The 16,651-nt window shown below is 37.6% G+C and overlaps 1 protein-coding gene across 5 annotated transcripts in view; it reads right to left on the reverse strand.

Moving 5' to 3' along the window:
* Positions 1–16,651, reverse strand: part of CEP290 (centrosomal protein 290) — a 118,121-nt gene that overhangs the window by 96,013 nt on the left and 5,457 nt on the right. For 4 of the 5 annotated variants that reach the window (XM_019514830.1, XM_019514827.1, XM_019514828.1 and 1 more), the window contains exons 2-14: positions 15,718–15,780; positions 13,705–13,835; positions 13,484–13,561; positions 12,849–12,918; positions 11,964–12,010; positions 11,198–11,341; positions 10,398–10,451; positions 4,607–4,759; positions 4,119–4,301; positions 3,423–3,512; positions 3,208–3,330; positions 2,524–2,647; positions 900–1,072 (exon numbers count right to left, since the gene is read on the reverse strand). In XM_019514830.1, coding sequence (XP_019370375.1) covers positions 900–1,072; positions 2,524–2,647; positions 3,208–3,330; positions 3,423–3,512; positions 4,119–4,301; positions 4,607–4,759; positions 10,398–10,451; positions 11,198–11,341; positions 11,964–12,010; positions 12,849–12,918; positions 13,484–13,561; positions 13,705–13,806 — 1,341 coding nt within the window. In that variant the 5' untranslated portion in view covers positions 13,807–13,835; positions 15,718–15,780. Of the gene's footprint in view, positions 1–899; positions 1,073–2,523; positions 2,648–3,207; positions 3,331–3,422; positions 3,513–4,118; positions 4,302–4,606; positions 4,760–10,397; positions 10,452–11,197; positions 11,342–11,963; positions 12,011–12,848; positions 12,919–13,483; positions 13,562–13,704; positions 13,836–15,717; positions 15,781–16,651 lie in introns of those variants that run through there. The other variant, XM_019514831.1, reaches the window with a different exon arrangement.

Raw genomic sequence — 16,651 nt, forward strand, 5'->3', positions numbered from 1 at the left:
AAAAATTGGGGATTTTTTTCTTAATCAGAGAAAACCAGGATCCCTGATAATGAGTAAGCAAAAGATTTCAGTTTGGAGGCTACTGAGTTAGGATTATGGTGGAGTAGTTGATCCTGTCGCCAGGCTTGACCTGTAAATAAGTACATGATTCTTTTAATCAGTGAAAATAATACTTGTTATTTAAAATGGGAGTCTTTTACTTTAGAAACTATGTTTCCTTCATCTTTTAAGTGTTATTTAAGGTCACAAGCCAGAATGTGTCTGTAAGCAAAGAAACCCTTACAAAATAATTGATTCAGTTCAATTCCAGATTTTCATGAACAGTTGTGATCTCCACACAGGTGGACTGCCCTCATAGGGTTGAGGCTATTTTTATATAGCATTTGAAGAATGTAAAAATGTAAAGCATAACTGTAATCAAGAAAAGGGAGTAAAAACACCATCTGCTTATTCATATGCTTACTTCCCTGTGATATTAGATATCCATCTAGGTACAGTTGAAGCTTTTAAGAAGTCATCCCCGCTCCGTCTCCCCAGACTGTAAAATGAGGTTCTCATCAGCTTACATGGTGACCCCTCAACAGATCCTCACCCTGACTATCCAATTTCCATCATTTCTGAATGACACTCTGTTTGGTCAAACAGAAATTTACCAATTTGCCAAGGACAGCTAACTTAAGATTCAGCTGGTTTATCCACCATTTAAAGCAAAGGTAAAAAGAGTATGAATAAGAAAAGAGAATAAGCAGCTCTTCATTAAAAGTCTGTTTTGCTTTGTTTTGTTTATAAACTGTGGCACAATCATTAGAATGTCACAAAATGATCTGTAAAGAATGATTAAAACTACTGATAATAATAAAAACTAATGATAAAATACAATTTTCTCAAATATCGTGTACCATTTCATAGTCTTTCACCCGCTTCAGAGCCTCAATAAGTTCTCTATCCTTCTCCACAGCATCTGCTTCTGCTAGTTCTGCTGATCGTTCAGCTTCTTTAGTTTTCTGTTCCAACAGCTGCAATTTTTCCTGTATTGCTGCAATATGATTTTGCTGAACTAGAGAAGAGAAACCTGGGAAAAAGCAATAATTTATTTTATATAAAAATATTTTATTTTAAAAAAGCGGTTCCTGATACAAGGTAAAAAATGCCTCAAATTATTTTGTATCTGTTTTGATTTCCACAAATTATTTATCCTCTTTTGATATAAATAATTACACAGACATTCAGATTAAGGCTTTATTTTTTTAATTCTTATTACTTTAACAAGCAAATTTAATAAGAAGATAGCATACATGATGGACTACTGTATTCAGCTTAAGTTCAATGGCACCAGTTATAAGTTTTTTCTCCTAGATAAGGAGATTCTTTACTAAAAATGTAATGCTAAAAATACTTATACATTTTCTTCATTTTATGCACCGTGAATTCTCCTTTAAGGCCAACTGGAGTTTTCACAGCAAATAGAGTTATTCTACTTCTCACTTCCCCATGTAAAATAGATCATTCTGTTTCAGCTTAAAGAGATCTGCAACCTACAACCAGCAGGGCGGATTCAGCCCCCAAGCCATTTAATTCAGCCCATTAAGCTAGGACATTGGCAGCAATTCAGTGATGGGGGAAGTAGCATCAGGAACACCAGCTAAGTTGCAAGCAGCAATTCCGATCACTCCAATAGGTTGCCTGCCCCTGGCTAAAACTAATACCAAAGTGACAAACTAAACTAGCAAGCAGCACTCATTAAAACAGCAACAAAACCAGAAAGGTTGACCTTCAATTCCTTTCTTTATACTAGTATAACTTTCTAAGGTAGACACATCCTAAAAAGTATGTTTGGCCACATCCTTAACTGCTTTAAAAGAGGAAGGGGAGCTGCTGTTGCTCAGGAATGCACATCAGCTCTTACAATCCGTTATACCTGCTTTGTCCTGCAGCAGCACAGTTTAGCTAAAGCATACTAATTTTAACACTAAATGAAGCAGAAGTCAAGCTGGAGCAGTTTTACTATGCTTGTAATACTACAGAACCACGCAGATGTAATAACTGTATTCTAACAGCTTCTATCAGATACCAACAGAATTGTTGTATCTTTTTATGCCTTCAATCTATGAAGAGCCACAGTGCACATTTGTAAGTTACTGTTTTCAGAAGGAGTTTCTAATAAATTTTATATTCTATTAATGTGGTTTCAAATCCAAATGTACTTACACTTTTTAAAATAAAATTTGGAAGATCTGCTTTTATAAGTGGTATATGTGGTATTTATGAATAATTATATACAACTCAAGTGACATAAAATAGTCTATAAAACTTAAATAAGCCAAATTCTGAACAGACATTTGACACGTTAATAGGTATTTTAAAAGCTGGCTACATTTGACAAATGGAAATGGGCAATCAGTAAGAAGAAAAATGGTTTTGAATATTTTAAAGTAATATGATTAGCATTTAAGGGGAAAAAAGGACTTCTATGCATCTTTTCTATTATTTTAAGATGTATATTAAAAAAATATATCAAGTAACCTTTATCTTTTTGGAGTTCATTTTTCAGGTCTTCTATGATCAATGCATTTTTTTCCATGTCTTTTGTATATTGTTCTACTTGCTCAGTAAGCAATCTGATATGACTGTCTCGTTCTTGTATACCCTTGAAAAAAGACAATTATTTGGGGTGGGGTAGGAAATGGGCTTTATGGTTTAATGATGAACTACCAACATAAAAGAAATGAATGCTTCAAGCAGAAAGGCAAATGAAGGGATGAAAAACAGCTACTATAAACATTGCATTAAAAAGTTAAAGAACTAGCACTTATAACAGAGAGTTCAGATATTAAGTATAAAAGCAAGGCAGCAAAAAATAGTACAAAATACAAACATTAGGTATATATTTGATAATACAGATCTATGAAAAACCAATAATATATTATGTTATAATTTAACTGCATTAACTGGTTCTGGTTACATGGCTAGATGATGAAATAGGCAAATAACTACACTACAAAAGTCAGAACACCAGTTACATGAAGTTCAGCTGCTGGACATGGAAAGAAGTACATTAGGCTAACCTGTCTCCCTGAGTAAGTCAGCTCGCTTCAGTCATCACGGGTGGACTTCCAGTGTTTGTAAAGTAGAGAATGCTGATTATATCAAACTAGTAGTGTGCTTAATGAATAATTCATACACAAGTACTTGTACATAAAACAATACCTGCTGGAGCACCATAACATTGTTTTTGTCTACATCAAGCTGGGCCATTTTCATTTTCTCCCTCAGGTTTGCCAACATTTGCTGATACTCAATGATCTCATCATCTTTTGATGCCAAGATTCTCTGCAAAGCACATGAATAAAATAAGAGGCATCTCAAATAATTCCAAAAGATAACACGCACAGCCACACAATCAGAAACATATGATAAAGTACCTTCCATTCTTCTACTTTTTCATTTACAGCTGCCATGAGTGGATCATCTTCTTCATTCTTTGCTTTCAGTTGGTCTGACAGCTCTTGCACCTGTATATATTAGCGTTTTGATTAGTACCACAAGAAGCATGCATCCATATTGTTTTTTTAAAAACACATATTCACCCCAAATGCACCTACTATACTAAGCAGCAGTGTAAGAACATGGCCAGGTGCCTGGGGTGGCTGCTGCATTCGGTAGCTGTGGCAACTTCCAGCTGCCAGTGCCACTGCAATCAAAAATTACACAGCTGCAGCAAAAGCCAGTTTTTCCATCTTCCTCATCCCCGTCAGCATCTGGGGCAGCTGCCCTACCCTAGTTACACCACTGATATTAAGCTACAGTATGTAACAGAAGTTATAATTCAGTTAAAGGTACAGCACGCTAGTATTTTATTTGAAATTATTTCTCTGTGATTCATATTCAGATCCATATTCACATTCAGATTCAGATCCATCTGAAAACATTGTGCTACACTGAAAGATAGCTCTCTATGTAAAAATAATTTTTTTCATCAGCACTCTACTATTTCAAACTGGATAAAATAAGCTGGACATTTTCTGCCAGAAATAAAGTTTACTTTTTGAATCCTAACAATATATTGTTTAAAGTTAAGAATGTCACTCTGAAGTATTATCTGTCAACTGATTCCTTACCTGAAATTTATACTGTTCTTTTTCTTTTCTTAACTGATCCATCACAATATCAGATTGCTGCACAATAAGTTTCATTTTATTATATTCATCAGTCATCTTTTCCATTTCCTGCACCGATTCTTCCAAATTCTTCCTCATCTCTTGGTTTTGTGCTTCTAGTTTCTCATTGGTTTCAGTTAAGTTCTGCAAAGATAAAGAAATGCTATTTAAAAAAATAAGTGTCTTGGTACTTGACATTGTTTATCAACAGTTCAGTTCAAAGAGGGCTATGGGCAAACCAGCATAATTAACTTCCTCAGTTGTCATGAAAATTAAAGTCACATTGACAGGGCCATGTAGAAAAATATACGCTACTGCTGGACACTAACTTATTTATTGGGGGAAAAGGTGCCATTCTAGAACCATTTAAGAACATTACATTTCTTCATTTTTTCTAAAACACATGTTCAATGGTTGTTATAAGTTTATCTAGAACTCAGAAACTTTACCTGAATTTCATCCAAATACTGGACAAGTTCATAGTTCTTTTTGGACAACTGAGATCGGTAATCAGAATCATCTCCTCGCCTCATCAGAAGTGTCTCTTTTTGTGAATCTATTTGTCTCTGATAATCAACTACATCCTGGCGAAGTTGTTCATTCTGCACATAAGGCAAGCCCAAAAGAGAGTAAGTAAAGGGAGAAATTGAAAAGATTCTGTTTTTCTAAAAAATATGACACAGCTATGATTGTAACAGTTCATTCAAATTCCTACAAGCTGGTTCTAAATACTTTGGTATCTCACCTTTTTTCTTATATGTTTTTTCTCCAAATTAAAAGGCAGAGAAAAGAGTCAGAATAAAAGAGAAGAATGCATCAGAAAATTAGAAAAAGTACATACACATGTAAGATTCAAGCTGAAAATAGAAGAAAATTAAAATAAATACATAGATTAAAATGTAAAAGTTAAGAAGAACCATCAAACCCTGTACAAGAAAATAAGGATAGCAAAGACTTTGTTTCTAGACTTAAGCAGTAAAAATAGCTTTTGTCTACGGACGTTACATTTCTGGAAATGTAGGTGTGGGAGCTAGGTGTTTATTTCTCTCTAGTTTTCCCCTCTCTTCTTCTTCCACCCTCTCTCCCACCCCCCAAAAATTAAATTTCTGCAGAAAATTAAAATATCTTCAGTAATTACTTACTTATCAAAACTAAATGTTACAGTAAGAGAAACATATTATGTATAACATGGCTTATATAGAGAAAGTACTACTGCATATATGCATATATGAAATGTAAGAAAACATTCTTTCAGAAGATATTATCATCATAGATAGTTTAAATGCAACTGTATGCAAAACCAGGTATTCGGTAAACAAGTAATATAACTTAATTTACTTATTCATACAAATATTGTGGGAATAACAGCATAACTCAAGATTTATTCTCAACTCAAAATCTGTCTGACAAGATCCACAAGATTCTAAATTATCAGCATGACCTCCATCTACTTCTTTAAATAGAAGATTTCCATAGATTGAAACAAGTAACTTTTTTTTAACCCAAGCCTGCTTCTTGATTTTATGAACATATGTCCAAATATTGACCAGTTTCTTTCACATGCTGCAGAAGCTGGATAAATCTGAAGCAGACAAGAACAAGAGAAGCCAAAGATTCTGCTGTTTCCAGGCCTTGCCACAATGCTGTAGGAACAACATACATTCCCAGATGAAACTTTTGGACCAAGTAATTGAAAAGGCTCCATATGCTGCACAATTTGAAAATACTTTCCCATGATGGGTGTGGTTGGTTTGATAAAACTCACCAAACACTTAAATCATGGATGTCAAAAGTCACCTTGCATCCTGGACTAGATCTGAGCTATGGAGTTTCTTGCAGGCTGAATCCAGCTTGGGGAATAAAGCAGCAGCAGCTCGGGCTCTGACCCTGGCACATGGCGTAGTGGCAGTTCCAGCTCCAGCACTGTGCATGAGGCTCCCATTGCAGGTCCCATGCCAAAGCTACTGTTGCCACCATGTGCCCCATGCTGGAGCAGCAGCTCTACCTCCAGAATAAGGCATCAAGCGCACAGTGATGGTGGCAGCAACCTCAACATGGAACTGCAATAGGGTTGCAGCAGTGGCAACAGGCCAAAGAGCAGGAGGATGTTCAGGGCTATATCAGCCCTTGCTTACCTTCTACCACTGATGACCAATGTCCACTGGGGCCCAAGGTTCCTCGATTCTGCAACAGTCCACTCCTCTAAGCTATGCCTCCAACTTTCAGTGCTCTGCTGATAGCCTGGTGGGCTGGATTGAATAGCTCCATGGGCTGGATCTGACCCCTGGGCTACATTTGACATGTCAGGCAGTGATCTTGAACCCAGGTCCTCAGCCAGCCTGACACAGCTGCTCATCCCAGTCTACCACGTCCCCACCTGAACATCCAGGCAGGAACAGGTGGTCAGAAACTTCCATCAGGGCCTAGTAAGGAGCCCACTCTGTGCCAGAGTGGCCGGCTAAGGTCCCTTTACCACCTCAAAAAGGGCCCCTGACCCAGAAGAGGAAGTGTCTGGGCAACAGGGATCAACCTTGTACTCATAGGCAACTGGTAGGGAGTGCAGAGGTGTGCACATGCCCCCCCGACGGGCGACACTGATGCTGATGGCAGAGCTGGTGCCCCCACCCTGAGAGGACCGCTGTCATTGGCAGCTTCTGCAGGTGCCCCTGACAGATGCAGGAGGCATCAGTTGCTCATGCTTGTACTCAAGCTACTTTGTCCTCAGCTTGAGCTTCTACCAGCTCTGACTGATTCTTTTATTACCCAACCTGGCTCACCCATGGACCCTGAGTTTGACTTGACCATTCTCCCTAATCTGACTCCTGTTCTGATCTTTCAGATATCCAACCCAGCAGGTCTTCTGACCCCATGCTCTGCCCAACCCTCCAGGTCTCCGACTTGGCTCCTCAGACAGATCTCCTGGCTTTTGGCTTCTTGGCTCCCCTATACTCTGACTCTACATACATCTGATCTCAGTTGCTTCTCCAGGCCCTGGGTGATTCCCTGACCTGGCTGCCCATGACCTGGCATAACAACACCCCTGCTGTAAACCATTTTACTATTGCTAGCATTACTGTCTTGGAACCTCTCATTTAAGAGAATTGTTCTCAATAATGGCCTGCTGTTCAAAATGTTACCAATCTGTAAGTAAAAACCTTTACTTCCATTTTTTTCATGAATTGTGAGTGCAGATACACTTATATTTTCAAAAAACTTGACTTAAGTTTGGCCATAAATTTAGTAATACTTGAAAAATGTTTCACCCAATTCAGATACAGTGGCTGCAGAAGAAATTGGCTGTAGAATGATCAGATGGTGCTATCAGTGAACCCAAAAGATATCATTATCAAGTACAGTATGTCATCACTTTTAGAGTGTTCAGTAGTCACCATTTCCTGAAGCAGTTTTTTTTAACTTGCAAATACTATCACATTTACTGAATAGAAAGTTTCAGGGTTATCATATCATTCTTACCATGCTTGTCTGTCTGCCACTTAAAAATGCAGCTAGAATAAAAGTATTTTTCAGGAATTTTACTACTTATTTTGGTCTTTTCTAGATCGTTCACAGTGTGTCTAACCTCACAAAATCATTAAAAAGGAGGTTTAGGTCATGAGAAATATCTTATTATAGTAATATGTGAACATTTGTCTATTACGATAGCCCACATGGTAACATTACTAACACTGTTAACTGGCAGAGAAGATACTTTCTTACTTCCAACTATCACTAGCACCAAACATTTTTACTATTAATACACTTCACAGAATATATGTTCTCTCCTGTTTCAATATTCAGGTAAAAAGCTGGTTGAGGTATTACAATCAAAGTCTGGCATCTTCCCCCAGGAATTTTTCAATTTAATCTAACTACAGCCAAAATACTTTGTTTATGTTTTCTTCTAATAGTTTTACACTGTAAAATACTTGCCCAAAGACTGTCCACTGAAAACTAGTACACTGCCCACCAAGGACTGTTTTCAATGACTAATATGGGATTACCAGAAGCATGTCACTCTTGTGTGAACTTGATCATTTTTTCTCATTTCCAGATGTCATCTTGTTGTCATTAGGAGTCTTATTGATATAGCTGATTGATGTACCTGTTGTTTCCCTAATGACTGAAAAACTGAAGCTGAATGTGCATCACTTCTGGATGGTGGTGTCACAGGTGCAGGATGACTTCTGGATTAAAAATGATTCTTGCAACGGTGACCATTGTCAGCATCATCCACTTCATGCTCTTCTCCATTACCTTCATTTCCACTCCTCATTTTTTTTTTTTTGTCTGCAAGCTATTTCATGCATATAATGTATTTGGTGTTGGTCATCCTAGTACCATTTGGTTGTCCTAGTAGCATTTGAAATGCAGTATTCGGAAATTACTAAGTGACTCTCGATGTTAAAACAAAATGTTTTCAAATATTAGAAGATAGTCACAATATTCTTGTTGGGTTTGGCTGGATCCTCCTATGGATCCCAAGGTCCAAACATGGAGGCCAAATCCATTTTAACTCCTCAGGATTCTCTGCCAAGATCCAACACATTCAGCCCTTGAGATATCTGCCCTAGTAACTGTACATAAGCAGAGGGACAGGCAGAAAATGTTGTTCCTTTTCAGGACAGAGGGTATCAAATCTGTCTCCATAAAGAGATATCACCTTTAGGCTGCTCACAAAGGCCAATGACGGAGACATCAGCTTCATGGCAGTGACTGTTTCCCACCGCCTGCTTACACTCTTGCTGGACCAAACTGCTTTTCTGGACAGAAGTCACCAGAGGTAGGTGGGCAGCAATCGCACACTGCACTCATTCCTTTTCTCTACCAGTCAGAGTAGCACCCTCTACTGACTGGTGGCTGTAATAATATGTACAGCAGGCTACACATCAATTCTTACCTGGCAGGGGAAACATCATGTATCTGGTTCCATTAAGGTAGTTTTCTTTAAGCCCTCCCTGGGATAACTGTTCTTCTGGCATGGTTTAGTACCTGCCAAGGTGTTGGGGCTTAAAGCCCATTTTATGGAAATGGGAGGCTCCTCCCTAGCTTGCTCCTGCAGCCATGTGGCTGAGGGCAGGCAAAACTTGAGGGCATCCAAATCCCAAACTGGGCTTGGGCCTCCATGTAGGATGCCTGCCAGAAGACTTTGGAAATATCTGAAGCCCCTGGTAGGAGTGGAGGATGTTTTCTGGTTGTAGGGCCACTTATGGTTCTGGACTGACTCATGGATCTGGACTTGATTTGGCTTGGAACAAGAAAAATTTCTTTAAAAAAAAACAAAACAAAAAACCCCCAGCAGGCTACACATAGATAGAGACTAGTACTGAAGGATACAGAATGTTCCTAGTAGTTTCCTAGTATTATAAAGTTTGAATTAAGATTTGAAATACTTCATTTGAAATACAGATTAGTTATTAGAAAATATTTTGAAGTAAATAAGTGACCTTGGAACATTTTAATTCCACTTAAAGTCAATTATCTGGATATTTCTTAATAGGGACAAATCTAAGTTCTAAAATTTTCTAAGCATCTTTAAAGAATACTTTAAAACTTACTATAGATGGGAGTAAAGCACAATTTCACATAGCCAGCCAGTACAATACAGAATACTAAAATCATGATATTAAAAAGAGAAAAGGAAAGAATGGTAAACAAAATACCAGTCGAGGAAGTAGTGTAACTTAATCGTGATGGTCTAAAAGAGGATCTAACCAAAGGACACACATTAAAAAGGGTGGAGGGGAGAAACTGCACAAGTTCCCAAGCACAGGAAAATAAATAAAGCAATAAGATAAGAAGCCATGAGGACATCTACAAGGGATCTACCCTGAGATATCAGTTCAGCTAATAGTTGTACTTAATTCAGAATTTTCAAGTAATGACATTTACCCCGTAATAACATAAAATACTAATTTCAATTTTTTACGATGCTAGAGTTTCAAGGCCCAATCAAGACTGGGACTACACGCGTAACAGGCCATGCAAACACAGACACAGTTTCTGCCAGAGATTTAACGTCACCCATTTCAGAGAAGTAAATCTCAGCTATCCAATTCTTTCTAAGCAGATTCTTTTTTAGAATTTAAAAATTCACATTCCCTTAGCATCAATACCCAAGCAATATACCAAAGAAAAATTAGACTATGATCATTCCAAAACTTACAGAACAAGATAAAACATCTGAAATTGTATTAGATACATGAGCTGTTTTAGTCTAATTATATGAATAACTTTACTAACCTCCCTTCTTAATTTGCTGTTTTCATTGTCAGCATCTTCATTTCGAAGGGCAAGCTAAAATAAAAGGAATGGTTTCTCATTTATATAAATAATAAAACTTAGTCTCCATATTATTACAGAATCTCTGAGCAAAATATTACTTTTAGATAGATATACTGGGAAAGTCAATTAAACTACCTAAATGTGTCTTTAGCTTAGAATTTCAATTCAACACTCAATAGAGTATTTAGTGCTTGTGTGAACTAATTCAGCTCCTATTTACTTATGAGCTCAACTGCACCTAAAACTTCAACATGATTTATAAAAAAATCAGTTTCTTTAACAGTACTTACAAAATGTAGAAGCACTGTATAAAATCTTGATCATCACAGTACCTCAAGCAACATGGGCAACATTGCTGCCATTTTGCAAATGGAGAGAGATAAGTAGATTAAATGACTTTCCAAAAAAAAAAAAAGCAAAACGCAAAGTGAATTTGTACTGAGATAGTATTAGAATTCAGGTATTCTCAAATCACTCACCTACCCCCTCCATCAAGCTTCTTCTCCAAAAACTTAATTAAGTTATTTACATATTATTTTGACACTCAGAAACACAAAACAGTATGAAAAGGGGACTTGCAATTGTATTGCAGTCCATTTGTTTTTTGTTTAAAAACCCACAATTAAATTTTTATAGGCTGTGGTCCCCATTTAATCAGTGATTTTCATTCCAGTGACTACTTTCAGAACACTCTTCCAAACTAAGTTGCCCTAGAACTTTTATCAATTCTAGAACTATTTCATTAAAATTCTTCTTACCTGTTCACTGACTTTCTTCTCTTTTTCTAGCTCTTTTTCCATATCTGCTAATTCTCTCTCTTTTTGTTCCAACTGTTTTTCCAACTGATGGATCTCATCACGCAAAAAACGAGTGTCACGACCACCAGTAGATCGCCGAGCTACCTTAAGGACAGAAACAAACATACATTTTGCATTTTCAAAATAAAAAAATTCAGGTCACCTGTCAGGACTGATTTACTCACATGAAGGTAATAACTGATTCTTGCAAGCCTGGTATCATATAATCAGTGATAATTCCTACCAAGTTCTAGCAACAAAATGCTCGAGTGATGTTACAGATTCCTCTGATACCCTGCATACATAAACACCTCTCTGAACATCTGTACTTGGTATATGTTCAAAATCAGTTTTGAAATTAAATACTACGCAGAGCAAATGCATCTTTTTCAAAAGCAGATATAGTTTTGATTTGTAATCCCCCCCGCCCCCACTTTTTTCTGGAGACTACACATTTGAACTAAAGCATAGATAACACAATACGTATGTACACTGATCTTAGGTGTCTTTTCATGAGTTGTTAAGTCGATGGCATTTTTTAAATCTAAACATCTATCCAGTTTTGCCAAATGTTTATCTGTTTATAAATACTACCACCATTTCCTTTACAATTTAAAAACTGAACAATTTTTTAAACTTAGAAATTCAGTGTCAAGCACTTCACTAATTCAATCTGAATAACCATTAAAGATTGAACAAAAATTAATTTAATATAAAAAAAGCATACCTCCAGTTCATTTTCTAGTTTCATCACCCTTGCTTTCAATTGATTTTCTGTTGAAATAAAACAGCACATAGTTACTCAGAGGCTTTAAATAAAGTAAAAAAACCTGATACCTCAGCTAACAGTGACAGTATTCAACCATGTGTATATAGACAGTCCTCGACTTACAATGTTTTGAGTTGCAACATTTTGCACTTACTAAATTGACACCCTGTTTCAACTTTATGACGTCAGCTTTGACTTACAATGTTTGATCCAATACGACGCCACGCCAGCAAACAAGTTTGCTGTGTTGCTCATCTCCCTGGAGAACATCTGTCTAAACTTGCTTGTATACTTTCTTTAAGAAAGCAGACAAGTTTGCAGAAAAACTTGCAGCCAAGACTCCTGAGAAGACTCCAGGCAAAAACCCTTCAAAAAGTCCAACCAAGAGTCTATCAAGAAGTCCAACAAAGTCACCTCAAAGAAGTCCTTCCAAATCAATATAATTGCTATTTACGATATAAATACATTAAAGTAGCTACGTTACCTCTTCTATAATTGACGAGTACAAAATTCTGGGGTATTTTTGGTGAAAATGGGGTATCGTGCCTTGGCTCAGGAACCAATCCTCCATTTATAACATTGTTTCTTACGAGAAAATTGGTTCCGAGTTACAACGTTTCGACTTAAGACGCTGTTTTCAAGAACGAGTTGTGTCATAAGTGGGATGACTGCCTGTAAAGATTTAGGGTAAAATCCTGACCTTACTGAAGTCAATGGCAGCTTTGCATTTCAGCTCAACAGTTTCAACATTTCACTTACAGATACTTCAGTACAATACTTCAGGAGTTACAGAATCCACGTAACAAAACATTTGTGCACCTTATTCAGAAAAGATATATTTACCAACTTTGGCTTGCTCCTCTCCAGCTTTTTCAACTTCTTCTACAGCCAGCTCTGCTTCTTGAACTTTCATCTAGAAAAAAAAATACACAGAAACGTTTTACAAGGATTAGCTTTAGCTAACTTCTGAGATGTTTCTACAAGCTTATGAGAAAGCACCACAGACTCATTTAAGTACGAAAGGAAACGTGTACCCTTTTTTATTGAATAAAAGCCCCCAAATGTTTATTAGACCCACATCAGCATGACTGTTGAGACTCTGGAATATCATCTTTAGACACATGTCCATAAGAGTTACACTAACTATAAAGAATTCTATGGTACTTTATACAAAGAATTATATGACACGTTTTGGAACACAATTCTATGGCACATTCTATGGAAACCCCAGAAAATGAAAAATTTAGAAGTATGGTTTTAGGATGGCTGCATTTCCAATAATTAATTTTAAACCTCATAAATTTAAAATTATTCTAATCTAGGTCTAAATTATTGTTGCACATATGTATCCTTGGAGTCACATGTGTATGACATGAAAAAGTAATTAAAATGCATTTACTCTTAGTTTCATGTAGCAGCTCAGCTCAACCTTCAAAAGTACAACACACTTTAAAAAAAAAGAAGGAACTGATACAAACCTTCATTAGTGACTGAGTAATTTTAAAAAGATGTATTACTTGTTCAGGATTTTCATTTTTTAAGTCATTTCCTTCAACCTAAATAGACAATAGAATGATTTCCATAAATAACACAGAATTAAACCCAATTTATACTAATGCTAAATCTTTATGGAACCAGAACTGGTTCACTAAACATGCATAACAAAAACATTTACATTTCTTGTACTTCATACACATACTTTGGACACAGTCTCCAACAATCTATCTGCCAGTTCCTCTTGACGTGGAAGAGCATCTGGGTCAACTCTCATAAGCATCTTCCAATCTAAGTTGGGGGCCATGTTGAGTTTAAAATAGCTTTGTTTCTTCCCTGAAACAACAACAAAAATAAGAATGATCATTACATTAAAGCTGAAACAATTGCGAAAGGCAAGAAAGTGAATCACAGGAAACAATATTAAGACTTTACATCTTCCAAGGGTGAACATTCTCTTCCCACATCTAGATTACTTTTGCAAGCATGAGGGATAGAAATGTTATTTTTCTTTTAAATAAAATCTTGGATACTGCACAATATGAATGCATCACTGGGAGATGTATATACTTGAACCACAGTGAGCACTACATTGACACCTGTCTTATCATCTGCTTCTCACAACCTGTTGTGAGGGTGCTATTAAGAACTAGAAGCAATAAACCCACCCAAGTGTAAGTTTCTTTCTACTGCCTATAACCAGCCAGTCTACAACTAGGTACTGCAGAGTTTTCCTGTATTACTGGACATTATGTGAGGACCTGGAAAAGATTTTACAGAGGATAGAGATTAATTGTTTGCTACTGCCCATTGGCTGCTCCTACCCAGGCTGACAAAGTCCAAATAGAGCAAATAGATCCTACTAAACATAAATAATTTTAGACCCTACTAAACATAATTGTCCTTATGAAAATGGCTCACAGTTGGGGAAAAAAAAACAAGCAAATCAGCTGTTGCTAGCTGACCTAGAAAATTAGAACAGATATTTTTTGCAAATTCTCAAATAGGACCTCTGTACAGTGCTGCAAGACCTTTGCGATCTTTTTCCCCATTCATTTTACTGAAGTTGTGGGAAATTTCTACACTATTAGAAACTGATTACGTTCCTCTGCATTAACTGCACCCTGGGTAGAGATCTGCCAACTTAAAACTTCCTGCCATTACCATCCTTCAAAAACTTTCCTATAATTGTCTGAAGAGTCTGCCAAAAAAACTTCTCCAGCTGTATAATTAAGCTGGGATACAAATCACTCATTTTCATTGCCACCTCTCTGTTTACCAGGAGTTTTTAAAAATATGCAATATATATATATAGAGAGAGAGCGAGAGAGTTTGAGATTAAGAACAGACCAGCATTTACCCAGGGTATGCACTTATCCAAATTTTCATTTAAACTATCAGTATTTAAGTACACAGTCCTGTTAGTGCTGTGGTATTAGCAGCCTGGAAAATGACTATCCTCCCATCATTTTAAAGACTTCTAATAGTCATTCTTGGAGTTGTTATTAGAAATCATGAAAATGAGATGAGATGACAATCAAGGAAATAAATACCCCCCATCACTGTCAAAGCTTAATAGTTGGCCTTTGACAGGTGCTGCCTCTTTGCTGCACAACTAGGATATGAAGTAGAGTGGTTGAAAGATACATAGGCCTCTAAGCATTTTATGCATCTAACTCTAATGGATAAGAGTCTGTTGCCATGTAAGCACATGTATCAATTATTTGCATATGGATTCAATGTATAAACCATGTAGCTTCTACTACCTCCTGTGTAATATAATTTTAATCCATGTAAATACATAATACCTGGCGCCAGAAAGGCTGAAAGGAAACAGCTGTCAAAAAGCTGCCATTAAAAGCCTTGAAACTGACCAGAGCGTGCCAGTTTCAGGGCTGCTTTTAAAAGCTTTAAAAATGTCCAGAAGCCAAGTCATTTTCAGGGCTGCTAATAGCCCTGTACAGTACTGAAAAAGACTGAGATGGGATATTGTGTTCTTAATGAGTGCTGCTTACTCTGAGTTTGGGTAAGTTCACAAATCAGGAAAGGACATAGCCTCTTTATGTTTCCAGAAAGAACGCTATGCATTTAAACAGAGTACATTATGATGTCTGATTTCCCAAGGAAGATGTGACAATATGCACATATGTCCGATCTAAAAATTCTCTAGGTTAGGGTGAAACCCCAGAAGGATCCCATGCAGAACACAACAAAATACCTTTTGAAATAAGACAGGTCTGTTATTTGAGAGAAAAGATGACAAATGAAGACAAAAACATTCCTGGAAAAGAAAGAGATGATAACCCTGTCAGAATAAAAAGCAGAAACAGACCATAGGACAACAAAAAGGCTAATGACATCAGTACAATGATCACAAGAGACATGAGACGTGCTGACCTGGAACCCCAGCCCTTACAGACCAAGAGCCCATAAAACCCTCACGTGTTTAACATCCAGGAGGCATCCAGGAACCTAAGCACAGAATCATCTCCCCCTCACCCAGCACCCATCTGGGGCAGTACTTGAACCACACAGCACCCTGCTGGAGAAGAAATCAATGCATTTATTATTATTATTATTATTATATTTTGTGTTCCAGGTTGAATCAGCCAAATCGGTTCCGAATCATATTGACTGAGCTGAAGTCAATCGCTCCAAAAACCATATCGATGGAGCAGGCAGAATTCAATTGTTCTAAACACTACATATGGTGCTACAATCAGAGAGCATCCTCTGCCCCAAGCTCTCACCCTGGGACTTCACATCCTCCCAAATCCACTGGCAGGTGTCCTAGTTGCAGGCCGAGGCCCTTAGGTCTTGGCATTCAGATGCCTGCAGATGCTACAGCCAAGCATCCTTCCTCCCAGACTCTTTGGTCCGGGACTTCAGATACTTCCCACACCTGGTCTTAGTGTGTAGTTTAATTGAGAACTGCCCTGACAGGAAAAAATGGACTTTCCCACCCACCCTCCTCGCCCCTGCACCGGCCCGTGGCCTCTACACGGAGGTAGAAAGACCCCGCAGGCCCGGGGGGCGAGACGAGCTCTACGGTTGCCCATCTCTCGGAGCCGAAGAGCCCCAGAGGTGCAGGCAGGCGACTCCTCCGCCCTTGCAGCAGCGGGCCCCGGGCAAACGGAGCACCCACGGCCGGG

The sequence above is a fragment of the Gavialis gangeticus genome, unplaced genomic scaffold (genome assembly GCF_001723915.1).
Source record: "Gavialis gangeticus isolate Ggan-Ray unplaced genomic scaffold, GavGan_comp1, whole genome shotgun sequence".
Lineage (NCBI taxonomy): Eukaryota > Metazoa > Chordata > Crocodylia > Gavialidae > Gavialis > Gavialis gangeticus.